Here is a 16,905-nt window from a genome sequence, read left to right as displayed (position 1 = left end):
CCCAATACGAACTTGAACATTATTGACTTTGGTGACACCCAGTGGTGGCAACAAAAAGAACACGACAGTTTAGTGGCAGATTGTTCTCAAGCACTGAGTCACTGCTATTACCACAAGTTCTCCTTTCTTTAGATGAACACATTGTGTCATCTGCCCATTCATTGCTTACTAATTTACAGTTTAACTCAGTTTGTCATGTGTTGTATGTTGAATGTTGAGTTTTACTTGTTTCAACGAAGAATAAAAACATGAGTTAGTCATAAACGTGCCTTTCTGAAATTGTGATTACAGTCAGTAAGCAATCAGATGTTGCTGGGCTGTGTGAAATTCCGTACTGTAATATCACTGTAGTATTATAACTACCATCCTTATCATTCAAACATATCTGCTGTAAGTCTGAATAATCAAAGTGTTTTCACACTGCAAACAAACCGAACCATGGCTCAGCTTGATCCGGACTGAGACCACCTCTTTTGATTGAACTAAACTTTGGTTCATGGCTCTGGACCGTGGTCCGAGGCTCCTTTCCCTCCTGGTATTTTGGTTTGGATTAAGCTGAGAAGTCCGAAGGTCCGGACCAAACAAGGAAGTTGTTAAAGCTCCCTAAGGCCTTTTAGCTGATCTACACTTCAGCATGACTCTTGAACTCGCTGGGCCTGATCCTGACAATTAACGCAGCAACTAACTGTCAGTTTCACACTTCTCACAGGAGATTGTACCTGCTCACTATAGTTAAATAGTGCAGGGGCAGATGTTCAGGGTGACGAGTGAGAACGAAAGTGGCCCCATTCTCCCATTTCCTACTCAATCTACTGTCAAACTAATTTAGAGGCTACTATTTTAACGGGGGGAAAATGTATAGTGTTGCTTTGAGACCATATTTTCATTTAAAATTTTAACAAAAATCCAGTTCCACTGCAAATATTCTCACACTGTATATATTCTGTTTTTACACTGTATAAATTTGTCTTTATTCCATTTATATTTGTGACATTTCCCTGCCATTTTAAGTATTGCATGTTTATTTGCAAGTACTCGTCTATTTTTGGCCGATCTCTTGCTGCTGTAAAATCTTATCTTATCATATACTGATGAACATCTCCGGTGCGTTGGGGACGTGGTTATCCGTTCCAGTTCTGCTGCGAGACACTTTAATTTGAAGGGGAGCAAAGGAACCTTATCTCACTGCTTCCCCCTCCCGGTTTGTGGTGGCTCTGCTCAGTCCAGAGAGGCCTGCCGTTCATGGTCTGGGCTACTGGGAGGCCAGCCTGCTGGTTGAAAGAGAACGGTGGTCCCAGTGGCTTGTCATTGCTTTGGCCTAGTGCTTTCAGGTCCGGGAAGCAGTGGACGCACACGCACGTCTCTGTCGGGATGGAGTCGTCTGACTGCTCACGGTTCGGGGGGCAGCCTGGACTTGTTACAAAATCTGCAGACAGACAGACGGGATAAAATGAGAAACACACGCCGAGATAATCAATTCAGAGGTGGAAGAGGTTTGAAATAAATGATAATTATTTGTTCTTTCAGTTACTACACTAACTTTTGGAGGTGTGCCCCAGCTGCCCCTCTCGCATGATGAGCTTTTCACCTGGCTGCACAGCCAGTTTCTGTTTGGCCTCCTTGGGTTTCGGCTTGGAGCTTTTGGCCCTAGACCTCCTCAGTAAGACGGCCAGGGCCAAAGACAAGCTAGAAAACAGCAGCACCATGCACAGTGCCAGCAGAGAGTAGAGCAAGAGCGTGGGGTCCTCCAGGGCCATCGGCACCGAGAGCCCTCTGGAGTTCGTCAGGTGGGGGCTGACTTTAACCACGAGCATTTTCGTGGTCACAGGAGGTGGCGTAGCTGCGGGGGGGGAGAGAATGATGGATCTTAGTCATCTGAGTCATAGTAGAAAAGACCTTCAATAATAATCCTGATAATAATAAACTTCTTTTGTTTAGCACCTTTCATAAGAAATGCAGTTTGAAGTGCTTTACATACAATATAGATCAAAATAAATGTAATGGAAATGTAATTGAAATAAGAAGAGAACAGATTTTAAGAAACACAAGAACATGTTAAAATGACATCTAAAAGAAAAAGAAATACAATTTTTAAAAAAAATGTATAAAAGCTGAATAGAATGGAAATTATTGAAAAAATATAAGAGCACAGGAGTTCAGGCAAGTGCAAGATCATGTTAAAGGCTGAAGTAAAGAGAAATGTTTTAAGTTGTCTTTCAAAGACGTTTACTGAACGAGCTTCTCTGATATCTAGCAGCAGTCTGTTCCACACCGTTGGAGCATAATTTACAAAAGCTGCATCTCCGGTTTTCTTTGTTGTTAACTTCTAATAGACTTTCTGCAGATGATCTCGGTGTTCTAGAGGGAACATAGTCAACTAGAGAGTCAGCCATGTGACTCGGTCCTCGCCCATTCAGAGCCTCGTGTGTGAGGAGGAGAACCTTATAGTCAATCCTGTGTGTAACAGGCAGCTAGAGCTGGACTAATGTGTTCTCTCCTCTTGGTTCTTGTTAACTGGAGTTCTGATTGAGTCTCTCTGTTGTTTTCTTTGGGAGGTCTGTAAAAAGTGCAGTAAAGTAATCTAGTCGGCGCAAAATGGAGGCATGAATCAGCTTTTCAGCATCTGTCTGATTTATAAATGGCCGAACTGTTGCCATGTTGTGGAAAAATTTGGTTTTGGTCACCTCTGGAATGTGGGCCTTGAAACTCAGATCTGAGTCTAAGGTCAAGACCAACGCTTTTGACGAAGGGATAAACATTGAACCTCCCGGGTCTAGTTCTGTTCGGGCGCCAAAAATACTGTCAACACCGTAAGTATTTGGACAGTTAAACTTTCTTTTGTTGTTGTTCAGCTCTGTGCTTTGTAAGTACATGCAACAAAGGTTCCTGACCAAATGAACCCAGGGTCAGGTCTCAAGGGCATCGCACCACTGCATTCTTCACTGAAGTACATACAACTAAAAGGCTTTAACCATCCTCTTGTTTTCTAACTGCTGACTTTCCACAAAAGGCATCGAAGTTGCTGTTCATTTCTACAGAGACCAGAGTTCCTTCTTTGCCAATCATCTCTTGGTGTAAGCCGACTTGTGTTCTGAGAAGCTGGTCCGCTGAGGTCCAACTGGAGCAGCTAAACTCAACGCCTTCATCAAACCAGAGCGGTAACAGGAAAAGAAAGGTCATGATTAAAAGTCTAATCCAGAGCAGCAGGGTCACTACTCACTGTGGCAGTGCTGGGAGCATTCTGCTGGATGTTTGCCACAAACCTCAGCGCACCTCATGCACCTCTTCAGCAGCGCATCGTAGTAGTGACCGGGCAGCCCCTTGCAATGTGTAGAGTCTGATGCAGGAAGACATGTGAAATCAAACCTGTGCATTTCTATAGTCTCGATTTACCTCTGCCAAGGAGGCCATGTCATGTTTGTCTGTCAAAAACTCTTTTTTTCCACTGTCAACAAGATGGCGAAATAGAGCGTTAACCTTGTGCTCCTTCGAGTTCTCTTCTTTTTCTATGACTGTGGGAAGAAATGCAAGTATTCTGCTGGAAATAATCCCAGAAGCACTTTTGATGGAACTTGTAATGAGTAATTCTTTCAAGATATAAAACAGTGAAAAAACAAAACAACCCTATGTCACAATCTTAAAGAAAGTGGAAATTAATCCTGGATCGTTTTGGACCCTTTTCTGGATCTGCACCTAATTTGAATGTGTTCTGTCTCGGCCCGCGTTCTATACTTCCAGCAAGTCATGGAATTCCATTTATGAGTTTTTGCATATTCCTGCTGACAAATAACTGAATTGCATTTGTCCCCCTCAAACGTAGCCTCTGGTCCAACCCTCGTAACGTTTGTATCATCCTTTAGATACAATCAATGCAATTAGAAAAAGCTGGAGTGAACAGTTTTCTTATTTTTACATAATTTACCCAAAGTTCGATTGAAATTCCGTTTAGCATTATCTGATGAACCTCATCAGAAGGAGGAACAGCTGATGCAGTAAGAACGAGCAGGGTGACCGTGGATCAACAAAACAATGAGGCAGCGCTTCAGTGATCAATGTCTCTTTGACCTTTTGAACCTCACGGCCGTGCGCTCAGACGATATGCAGCTCATCCCTCTGACCTCATGTCTGCGTGTGCATGTGTGTACTCACCGCAAAAAGTGATGCACCTGCTGATGACAGGCGGTTGCTGGCATACCAAACGACAGCTCAGGCATTCTTTCACCAAGCCGTCCCGGTACTGACCCTCAGGGCAGCTTCCACCCATCGGCCCTGATAACTCTCAGTCTGACGAGCACGAGCACGACGACACACAGGAAGGTTGTGAGAGGAGGAAGTATAGAAATATGTCAAAGATGAAGAAAATAGGCGGGATAATACGGTTCAATATATAATACTGAGAACTGTCATTATGAAATAAATAATCCTATGTAAATAATCCCAGAGCCTGACTACAGATACTAGGGAGAAAAAAAAATCAGGTTCTGATATAGACATAAATATGAATTTAAAAGAAAGTCTAGATGTTATTGGGGCTTTTTTATTTTTTTAGTTTAACCATGAACTTAACTATAAATAACTATTAATTAAAAGAAAACGCAAATACAAATATATTCAATTTATCTTAAGAAAATAAACAGAACTTTTTTAAACAAAATTTAAACATGAATGAATAGTTTATTCTGTCAAACAAATACACAGACAAACATATAGACAGACACAGAAGCGCCTGTGAATGGCTCCTATCATCTGATTTCATTGGTCAGGCTGCAGCACAGTGTAAGTACGGAGCTATTTTAGACACAGCCGGTGTCTTTGGTTGTTTTGTCTCTGGTTGTTGCAGCTGGTGCTCGCCGGCCTGTTCCTCAGCTGAGTCCACACGGGGGCTGAGGGAACATGTGAGGCTCACTTGTTGTTGTAATGTTCACTTTTCTTGGGACTCAGTGTTCTGATCATTCAGGAGGATGTAGTTTGTTGTGTTGTTGGAATGTGTTGCAGTAGACAGAGGTGTTTCTGGGTTGTGTCACTGACCCTCACTGTTGTGAATGGGCTGAAAAACTGTTGGAGGAAACTAACTTTTAGCTTGTTCCACCTAATAAACTGTAAAGTGACTTTGACACAGTACTTCACAGTGTGGTGAAGTACTACTGCAAGGTGCTGCAGTAACTTCAAGTCTGCCCTACTATATTACTCTACTGCAATGTGCCATGCAACAGTATTCTACACTATACTGTACTTGAAGAAATATTGTGTAGTACGAATAGACTGGTGTTTTGTATTACATTAGATTATACCAGATTATACTGTATAGTAGAGTATAGCCCAGACCACACTATACTGCATTACATATACTTAAAGAATTATTGTATCGGTTTAGTAGGACTGTAGTATGCTGTCGTATAGAATAATATACTATAATATATTGTACTTGTAACAATTAATATGTAGTAGGATTATAGGCCGATGTTTTCTCATATATTACACTATACCATGTTAGACAATAATGTATAGTATTAGAAGAATTATCATGTAGTAGGAATATAGAATGCTGATGTATCGTATAAATCACTTTATCAGATTATATGACACTGTACTGTACTATCCTGTAGTATATTGTGCTTGAGGAATTATCGGGTAGTACAGATATAGTATACTATAGTATAATGCACTGTACTACATCATACTTCACTATGCTACAATGTGCTTGAAGAATCATTGTGTTGTAGGGTTGAAGTAGGTTGATTTGTTGTATATTAAACTAAATACGGTGTATCATTTTTTTATACTATACTATTCCACATCCTACTACTTCTATACAATATAGTAAAGTATACTGTACTACTACACTTTGGCCTATAATATATGACACTTTTAAACTTTGTAGCAAGGAGGATAATCCAGATGTTCTGGTTATGTCTGGTTGCTGGTGTTTTTGATTTCACTGATTGGATATCGGTGTAATTGTTGGAATAAGCATGAGCTATCAACAGCTATTGAACCTGTTAAACACTGTTATATACTGACATTATATACTGACAGCACAGACCCACTCACTCTGGTTTATTAAAACTTCTTGTCGAGCAAACAAATTTGCACGAACACACTTCCTTCACTGCAACTCATAAACTTCCATCCTTTCAGAAACCAGGGCTCAGCTCGTGGTTACTGTCCTCTTCGCTCCAGCGAGCACTGAGTCAGTGAACCGTGAAAGACACACAGATCAAAAACTCCTCCGCCCTTCACTCCCTTTGTCAAACATGACAAATTACAAGGCTGATTTATTCTTGGGTATATTTGTCAACACTCTTTTATTCACATCTCAGGGTCTCACTACATGTGCCCCCTCACGGATTGTACGACAAGAAATTATGACAAACGCACACTATGTTTGCGAGTCACTAAAAAAGTGCTTATTTACATGCAAAACAAAATCATTAGAATCAGCTGTCTTCATCTTTGTCACATAGCTATTGAGTTTTCTTCTTTTTTAATTTTGTGTGTTGAAAACGACGTTTTGAAAGGGATCACTTACCTGGTGAGACGAAGAGGCAGCGGGAGAATCCTCGGTTTGAAGATGAGAGTGAGAAAGGCCTGTGTCTTATTTCAGCATGGAGGCTCATTTGAGTGAGAACTCACTGCGGGGGGGAGGGACTTCCCCATTGTGTTGTGGGGAGGACCCCCCCACCCCCCACCCACTCTGAATCACGGCTGAAATTGATCATTTTAATGATTTTAATATGATAAACAACAAAGACAAAGGAGGGAGAACTTCCATCTCAAGTCCCACGACCTTGGTTTGCTCTGTTGTTGTTCTGATGCCACTCTGTCTCACTGTGGCTTCATTTTCCAGGCTGTTCTTCTCCCATCAGCACATGGGAATAAATAGATATTTTTCATAGAACTGGAGTGGTACTCGGAGTGCGTACCTCCACCAACGCAAATCAATTAACATGTCACAAACGTCAGGCTGCCAGTTGCTAAGCACTGCTGCAGTTTACCCCAGGACATGTTCCACTCAGTCCACAGAACAGAAAGATAGTCGCCTGTTTGAAACAAAACTTTATTAATATTGAACGTATCGCGTCTCCAAATCACACCTGCCAAGTGTGAAGTCGATTGGTTGAACGAGTCATGAGATTCTACAGACAGACAGACAGACGTTTGTGGAATTAGTGGATTTAAATGATTTGGTTCTTGAAGGAGTTTAGTGCCATCTATCTAATACCACTTTAAAATGACAAAAATATGATAATAGTATTTTATCTATTATTTATAGAAGTAGTATTTTCCTTATATCACCTAAAAATGTGCAGATTGAAATTAAGTGAATGGACAGATCTTAAAAATATTTTAATAAATATGTTAATCATTGCATGAAAAATCAAACTGTCAAACTGCAGGAGCCTGAACTACCAGTTAACACACACAGTCACCTCAGTGACTGCAGATGTGACTAAACTCACTTTCTCAACGTCATTGTGAAACTGTTTTCAGACAACGTGATTTACTCTCCACTGAACACAAGACACATTTCACTGTTGCACCTTAGTTTCAGCGAGAGTGAATCGTTTAAAAAAAATACAGCATGAGCACTCAGAATTAAGACTTAATGAAAAAGGTGCTCAGGGATTTATCTTTGTCCCACAAGTAGAACAAAGACATATTTGAATCTTTTGTTTTTAAGCCCTGCACAGCGTTAATGTCCCTAATCTGTTGAGATTACTCAGTGAGTTTTGGAACTGGCAGCCATAAAATCTTATTTCATTTATTAGTTTCACACAGTGCCTGTTGAACTGATACTTCCTGTAATTATTAATGTGTTCAAATAAAAAAACCAAAGGGAGAAAAGTATATAGAGCGAACACTAGAGAAGGAAATGGAACTAAAAGTTAAAAAACAGACAATGATGGTGGACGACAACAAATCAGGGGAAGAAGAATGAGAAGTACAGTGAGGCAGTAAAAAATACAAGAAAAGGTTAGTTTGAAAATAAATAAATGGATAAGAAGCACCTGAATAGTAAGTTTCAGATCTCAATCGCAGGTTGATTGTGGTGCAGCTGTTAGATACCAGTGGCGACAAGTCATAAAAATGTCTTTAACACCGACTCATTTAGTTCTGCTTGGTGTCATTTGGAACAAAGAACTGGAAGCAGCAGAAGAGGAGTCCACTGCCCACTGAGACCCACAGGGGCAGTTGTGCTGATGAATTTGGGAATTTACAGAGAGAGAGAGAGAGAGAAATAGTTGCAGAGACAATAATCACTGACTCCACCATCATGTGCATTGTAGGTAAAGTGGTTTTCAGACATGTCTGGTGAATCGTGTCCAGACTTTCTGCAGAGTTTGCCTTTCACAACACAGCAGGAGATTCTCGGCTGAGGCGCGTTCACAATGTATAAATTCCCCTGGAAAGATCACGTTGTGTGTGTATGGCACCGCATTTTCATCCCGAGGTAGTTTTATTTTTGCATTGACAAGGACAGGATCCCTCCCTGGTCCCCCCCCCCCCCCCCCCCCACAAACAAGCTACAGATCCAGCTCTTGGCAGAAAACATCAAAGTTGATTTCGCATCGATAAAGTGATGACTCGGCTGCAGTTTAAATGAAAGGAAAAAATTTGTCAATGAGTTCTGATCACAAACTTTTAAAATGATGCAGGAAATTGAAAGCACGTTACTGAAACTGTCAGTAGTAATGAAAAAGACGTAGGCGTATATAATGTGCATACTGCTTACCTCATCAAATTACAGAGAGAAAGTAACATGCATCTGTTTGTATGACTCGAGATGCATAACAAAAAACTCAAAAGACATACAGACATGCACTTAAGTGAAGTTATTTAAAAAAAATTAAAATAAAAGCGCCAGAACAGCAGAAGCAAAGAATTCAAGAATTCAAAAACTACACTAATACGTCAAAGTCAGACTCTGACTTAAAAACATACAGTAGACGCTGAGTAATTGCAGAAGGTTTCGAAGTGAGTAGAGAAGGTGTGTGCGTGGCCTGGATCACATCAACCAAACAACCACCTCCAGAAACCTGTGATCACCCAGAATAGACTCGCTGCAGGTGTGTAGTCAAATTTTGAAAAGGCTTAAAAAGGAAGCCAGTTCACATGAGTAAAACGAAAATGACCAAATCCTGACTAGATCTGTCATTTAGGAACTAATGCAAATGTTGAGTGAGTTTTGTAACGAGCGTTTCTCAATTTAAAATATTTTCAAGACACCCTTAATTATTTTTCACGTAGATATGTGTACGTATAGAAACAATTATTTATTTCTTCGTCTGAAAAGGTTTTGGAGGCTTCAGTGGCCAAAGAGCTCAGTCACATGTCAAACATGTGAGCCAGTGAAACAAACAGTTCTTAATGTATTTTTCTTTGTTTTGTATCATTTTCTAACATGAACATAATGACTGTAACTTCTATAAAACTGTGTTCAATCAAACAATACCAACACTGACCAGTAGATGGAGACAATCAGCAGTATATGAAAAGACAGCCTGGATCAAGAGTCTCTTCTAAAGGAATCTCTTTGCATTTCATGGCATCGATTGAGAGAAGCTTACCAGCATCATTTCACATCTGAATACTCACTTTACTTTGTAGGAGCAGTCGTTCATCACTACTTATCCTGCTCTTCATCATGCAGGGAGGAAGACGAGCCCCAAAAACATAACTTTGGCGACAGGGTTAAAGGTCCAGTGTGTAGTATTTAGGGGAAAGGGATCTATTCGCAGAGATTGAATATAAAATAATCCTAGTGATGTTTTCACTAGTGTGTGATGTTGTAAATTGTAGAAATTGTTGTTTTCTTTACCCTAGAATGGTCCCTTTATAGTTAAATACTTTATATTTTTAGGAGGGGTTCCTCTCAACGGAGGCAGCCATGTTTTTTGCAGTAGCCCAAACAGGAAAAACAAAGCACCTTTTGAGTTTTTATGACAACTGAAGGTTTACACAGGTTCTCAGGTGAGGGGTATTCAGCTGCAACATGACACTTCGCCACTAGATGTCACTAAATTCTACACACTGAACCTTTGAAGACAAGGGTGTCGAAAGTCAGGTGAACCTCCTGAGACAAAGGGGGTAAAGCGAGTGCATGACCATGTAGTGTGTGATCAAAGAGCCCGCATGCTGTGCAGTGAACAGTGCTCCCCTGAAGTTTCCACTCAATCACCGGACAGCATCTCCACCCACAAGGGTATGTTTGTGAGATCAAAGAGACCGTGTTGCACAGCCACGGCTCCTTGCTCCGATGTCGGTGGAACAACATCAGCAGAATCAATTCTTTCGCTTCACCTGCATTCAGGGGAAATAACAAAAGAGTGGAAAACCCATAGTGTATTGACAAGTGCAGCCTGTGAAATGGAAAGATTTCCGATGCAATGCCCCTGATGCTCTCATCTTATTTCACCGACGTGATCAAATCACTATTGTCGGACCCAGTTGGTCAAGTGGCATCTATCTGTTCCTTGTCTGCCATCCCTCCTGCAGCGAACTAAATCAGCAGATCACAAAACACAGCTCAACAGCTTGTATCTTTAGAACATGTTTCTACAAACATTCAACAAATAAAAGACCCGACTCCATCTTACTAAACACCCTTGTCGGACTCCGAAGGATGTCCGCACAATTGGGTCGGGACTGAGCTAGCAGCAGTGTTCAGGTAAAGAGGTGGCGTAACAAGCGGAGGTAGGATGTAGAGTATAAATTCTTCACATGTCTTTGTTTACTGCACAAATACAGTCTTTGTCTTCTAGGTTTATGGCACTGCTTTTTCATTTTGAGGTTTTTTTTTCCTTTCTTTCTGTCTCGTTTTAGAATCGTCATCAACAAACCCACCTGCTTGCGGTGAATCCTGCTGAGGATCTGTTTTCTGTGTTCTCACATCGACTCTTTTGGACATCCTGCTGCGTTTTCACTTTGGGGCTGATCCAGAGAAAGTCCACAGGAAGTCTGCAGGCTCTCACTACGACATTTGAGTTCTCACATACAGCCCCTCTGACAGCAGCCACCTCAGTACTTTATTTACATATTCTAAAAAAGGTTCTAAGGGTTGTTTATTATGTTGTGGTGGTTATCGAGGAGGTTCTCGGGATGGTTTAGTCTGTTTTAGTGGTCAATGGAAAGATTAGACACTTTAGGTTGTTCTAATGATTGTTGAAGATGTTCTGTGGACTGTTTTGGGAGGTTCTACTAGTCATTGAGAATGTTCTAGTGGTTGTTCAGAGGGTTATGGATGTTGTAGTGGTTAGTGAGGAGGTTCTCGATGTCCTCTTGGGGTTTGTATCGCTCTTTCAGAGGTTCCGAATGTCATTGATAGGGTTCTTCTGTAGTTTGAGAGGGTTTCATGCTCAATTACATGGTTTTAGTCATTGTGTTGAATGTTACAGGGCATGCTGGGGTGTTGTTGTAGCCACTGGGGACACCACTACATCAATGTAATGGGAGGACATGCTTTGACACTTCTTTCAAAGTACTCTGTGACAAATGTGAAAAAAAAGCATTGTAACACCGTGTTCATGTTTTCAGTTTGACTGAAGGTGTACACTTTTCAGAGCAATTTGGAAATAAATACAGATTCAAGTTGAAAACATGTCTTCTTCTTCTTCTTCTTCTTCACTTTCAGTGATTTCACTCAAAAGCTATTTTACCCTTAGGGATAAATCTGATGTGCTTTTCATCTTGTTATTAGCGATACCTTGAATCAAAACACTTCATGCGAGCTGTGCTGCATGAAGTTTGTCACACACTGATATTTATTTGGTCTACTTTCTTTGACTTTGTTCAATAGAACTCATCAAAAGATTCTTCATGAATTTTGACCGGTTATTTTTCTACTGGTATCAAAATGGTTCCAGAGGCTGAAGTATACACGACCAGAGCTTTGGCACAGCTCTGACCTGTTATAATAAATCTGTTGTTGACCCCACTGGAAGAACAAGGCCCCCTTCACTGACATTTTTCCCTCTGACATTCAAACTTTACTCTCCTCAGACTGGTGGGAGGTGGATGTGAAAATTCCCTTTGTGCCGTGTGCATTTAATCCTCATCTCCATTCTTTCATCTATCACCGCCACCACAATAAAACGCCCCCGAGCACGACTGTCATTAGCGAACACATTATTTGTTTTCACAGTGGAACTGAGTCCTCAGCTGCACAGATTGGCACAGCGCTGAGAGCGTTGAGTCATTTGGAGGCGAGTCAGGCGGCAGAGAAAATGAGGCGATATGAGGGGATGTCGTTGCAGGCAGGCTCGCTCATGTGTGGAATGTTTCAAATTGAGCCGTACCTGGTTCTAGCTTCGGGGATGTTGACACAAATCCACATTAACCAAAGTAAACATGCATTTCACACGTCTTCGATACAAAGAATCTTGGATTGTCAGCTACAGCTTCATATGAAATACCACTGTCTGCTGCAACTATCAGCTGCTGCCTCCGCTGTAGAGACGGCGACAACAGAATTAATAAGATCCATGATGAAATACAGTCAAATGCTTCTGTAGCTACACTCATGCCTGTATATGGGTCGAGGACAGGTTATATAGCAAAATGGTGAAATCATAGACTGTACATAATTCCTTTCACGATCCAGAAATTAATCTAAAATATCCTGGATACAAACGTTTTCATCTCGCACTAAAGACATAGTTTATACTCAAAGTCTGCACAATCGCAAGTCAGTCTCAGGTGTCAATCATGAAGTTTCACTCTGTTTTTCTACCATCAAATAATAAAGCAGTTTTCAGACAGTATGGACCCTATTGTCCAGACTTTCTCAGGAGAAGGGCTTCTGTTTGCCTTTCTCATATGAAGAACATAGCAGGAGATTCTCTGCTTAGACGCGTTCACAACAACACAGAAATCTCTTCAGCGGCCAGGTGAGTGGGGGTGTAGCAATTAAAGGGAGGATGTCACCAAAAGTTCTCACTAGGGGTCTGGATGGAGAAACTCTGGAGAACATCTGGAGCCTCTCACTCTGACGTTATCGTTCTCACGTACATTCCCTCCAGAGAACGTCAGGAGATTTTCCGAAGTTCAGTGCAAGTGTGTGCATGTCTAATTAAAACCATACATGTCAGAAATATGGCCTCTCGAACATACATCATATTACATCAGTGTGATACATACAGTGCCTTGCATAAGTATTCACCCCCCTTGGACTTTTTCCCATTATGTACTGTTACTAACTGGAATTCAAATAGACTTAAATAAACTTTTTCCCGTTTGATCAACAAAACATGCATAGTACTTTGGAGGTGCAAAATAAATTTTATTGTGACACAAACAATAATGAGAACAAAAAAGTTGACATCTGTTGGGTGCATAAGTATTCACCCCCCTGTGTCAATACTTGGTAGAACCCCCTTTCGCTGCAATTACAGCTGCAAGTCTTTTGGGGTATGTCTCTACCAGCTTTGCACATCTAGAGATGGAAAGGTTTGTCCATTCTTCTTGGCAAAAAAGATGAAGCTCAGTCAGATTGGATGGAGACCGTCTGTGAACCGCAATCTTCAAGTCTTGCCATAGATTCTCTATTGGATTGAGGTCTGGGCTTTGACTGGGCCATTTTAAGACATTAACATTCTTTAATCCAAACCATTCCTTTGTAGCTCTGGCTGTATGTTTAGGGTCATTGTCCTGCTGGAAGATGAACCTCCGCCCCAGTCTCAAGTCTTTTGCAGACTGCATCAGATTTTCTTCAAGGATTTCCCTGTATTTGGCTCCATCCATCTTTCCCTCTATTCTGACCAGTTTCCCTGTACCTGCTGAAGAGAAGCATCCCCACAGCATGATGCTACCACCACCATATTTCACTGTTGGGATGGTGTGCTCAGGGTGATGGGCAGTGTTGGGTTTTCGCCACACATAGCGTTTTGCATTGAGGCCAAAAAGTTCAATTTTGGTCTCATCTGACCAGAGCACCTTCTTCCACATGTTTGCTGTGTCTCCCACATGGCTTCTGGCAAACTCCAAATGGGATTTTTTATGGATCCCTTTCAACGATGGCTTTCTTCTTGCCACTCTTCCATAAAGGCCAGATTTGTGGAGTAGACGACTAATAGTTGTCCTGTGGACAGATTCTCCCACCTCAGCTGTGGATCTCTGCAACTCCTCCAGAGTAACCATGGGCCTCCTGGTTGCTTCTCTGATTAATTTTCTCCTTGTCCGACTCTTCAGTTTGGGTGGACGGCCTCCTCTTGGTAGGTTTGCGGTTGTGCCATATTCTTTCCATTTTCTTATGATGGATTTTATGGTGCTCAGAGAGATGTTCAAAGCTCTGGATATTTTTTTATAACCTAACCCTGCTTCATATTTCTCCACAACTTTATCCCTGACCTGTTTGGTGAGCTCCTTGGTCTTCATGATGCTGTTTGTTCAGTAATGATCTCCAACAAACTCTGAGTCCGTCACAGAACAGGTGTATTTATACTGAGATTAAATTGCAGACAGGTGGACCCTATTTACTAATTATGTGACTTGCAAATGTGACTTGTGAATGCAATTGGTCGCACCAGATCTTTGTTAGGGGTTTCACAGTAAAGGGGGTGAATACATATGCACTCAACACTTTTCAGATTTTTATTTGTAAATAATTGTGAAATCCATGTAATATTTCCCCCCACTTCCAAATGATGCACTATTTTGTGTTGGTCCATTACATAAACTCACGATGAAATAAATTTTAATCTGTGGTTATACCATGACAAAATGTAGAAAAGTCCAAAGGGGGTGAATACTTATGCAAGGCACTGTATGACCCAAATAGACAGAAAGCATCTTTGAGAGGATTTTATTTGACGTGTGCCGTATAATGCAGCCAGCCAGTGGGTATAATCAAAAGGAAATGTTATCTTGCTAATGTTTTACAGTTTATGTTTGCCATTTTACTTTAGGGTACTAGCCTGCTGACATTTACTTAAGATAGGCCAATGACCGTAGGCTGATGGAGGAAAACGATGGGGACAACAGAGACAACATTTCGTTCTGTGGAATCTTGTATAAATTCTGTAAAACTTCTATTTAACATTCACAGCAATCGTACAGTTAATTATTAAGCTAATTCACTCTGGACCAAATGGGTGGACTCATCACACTGCTAGCATAGCTACGTGGTTGAGAAAGATACTATTCCGATTATAACTGTACATCTGAAAGTATTAAATATAAAACAGTTATTGAAAAACAGTGAATGTTGAAATCTTAGTCTTCGTCACAGTCAAAGTAATTTTCACTTTCCAACCATATTTAGCTGGGTTTTATGCGAGGCGCCAAAATACATTTGATTTGCAAAACACTACTTCAGTACTTTCAAATAAAAATACTTGAAAGCAGTAAAAGTAAGTATATACCATATACATTCATACACGCTGCTTTCAGCCAGGTGAGTCCACATAGTACAAACACATATGGGCAGATATGGTACTCGTGTGTATGCACACCCACTGAAGAAGAATACACACATGTTGGACCATGGGAGCAGAAACTGGTCTGCAGTTTAATCGCAGAGACAAAGGCCCGTCCGTTACAATCAGTGATCACATTATCAACTATGCAACAATAAAGAGTCACAAATAAACATCTGCTTCTAACATTAAACCACACAACATGAGCTATGTAAGCCCGGGTACTAGTACTAAAAATAATATATACAGCAAGTCTCTTTCATGTTTTTGTTACCGACATCTCTGTACAATACAAAGGCCTTTGGTTGCTCGGCTTTTGGGATAAACAGGTTCAAATCTTGTGTTGCTTCAAATGATATTATATGCAGTTGAAGTTCCAAGGCACATAGACAAAAGTAACAGAGCAGAAAAGTACATATCCATGTCTGCAGGGTGCGATCTGTTTTTGAACATTTTTATGAATAAGAATACTGCAAATCACGAACCACAGAGGGTTAATATATAAGATGAAGCCTGTGAGTCTCCTAGTAAACATTCGGTCATAGAACAAAGTCGAAACAACGTCTAAACCTCGATGTCATCAGGGGTTGAAATGATGACAATTGAACCAATGTCAGATTGTAACGACAACGTTGTCTCAACGTGCATGGAATTTTGGACAATAATTCGCTAATTTTGCAATTAGATGCAACTATAATCACAAATGTAACTTTTAGGTGGCATATACCACTTACAGGGTATTTAATTATCACCAGTATATTAATGTGTATAAATCTGGTTGTTTTGTGGTTTAGGTGAAACCTGAACATCATTTTAACACCTGTCATGTAAGAGGTTGTTCCACACCTGTCGTCTGGCACAAATACAAATTAAAAAAAACTCAACCGCTGTAGTTCCAGGAATATTTTAAATCCATTTTTTAAAATTAGAGTCCGCAAAACATTGTCGAACATTGTGCGAACAAAACCAAAGTTTAAGTGCTGATTTTAAATCCCAGCATTAAAGCCCTCTTTCAGTACCATGGATAGTGCCACTTGGCCAAGCATCCATTTATAAATGTGAATATTGAATCAACAAAAAACAATGTGAAATAAACTGTACTCATGTCGCAGCGCTTTACTTAGTTATAATTTAAAAATAATACATTTCAGGCACACCCAGCCACACCCCTCAGCAAAATCGCACCCTGCATGACAGCACACCTTCAGAAACAAGGGTAAGTTATGAGCAGCTTACTTCAAATTTGTCAGAATTATAATCTGTATTGTGGAAAACATACACTTTATTTTCTTGAACACCGTTTGTGCTGCCGATTCATGACCTTAGCAGTTGCATCTCTTGTTGCTAAACACAAACACAAACCACTGTACAACTTCAATATTATTTTGTACTTTTTTTTTCTGAGCGTGTATCTAGCAAAAGAGGTCACACCCAGGATAAGTGAATCGCTGGATTTAGTACGTGTGGTGACAAAGTAAAGGGGCTATATAAC

General features: G+C 40.6%; 1 protein-coding gene across 1 annotated transcript; it reads right to left on the bottom strand.

Annotated features, from left to right (window-relative positions):
• Window positions 1-77: 77 nt before the first annotated feature.
• On the bottom strand, window positions 78-6,609 carry LOC117752482 (tumor necrosis factor receptor superfamily member 13B). Its single transcript, XM_034569816.1, has 5 exons — window positions 6,530-6,609; window positions 4,150-4,284; window positions 3,221-3,337; window positions 1,541-1,840; window positions 78-1,426 (listed from the first exon to the last, which is right to left on the bottom strand). The coding sequence occupies exons 2-5, from the start codon at window positions 4,262-4,264 to the stop codon at window positions 1,152-1,154; spliced, it is 807 nt and encodes a 268-aa protein (XP_034425707.1). The 5' UTR covers window positions 4,265-4,284; window positions 6,530-6,609; the 3' UTR covers window positions 78-1,151.
• Between the last annotated feature and the right edge of the window lie 10,296 nt (window positions 6,610-16,905).

Source organism: Hippoglossus hippoglossus, chromosome 19 (assembly GCF_009819705.1).
Source record: "Hippoglossus hippoglossus isolate fHipHip1 chromosome 19, fHipHip1.pri, whole genome shotgun sequence".
In the NCBI taxonomy this organism is placed as follows: Eukaryota; Metazoa; Chordata; class Actinopteri; order Pleuronectiformes; family Pleuronectidae; genus Hippoglossus; species Hippoglossus hippoglossus.
This window is presented reverse-complemented; position numbering and strand designations above follow the sequence as displayed.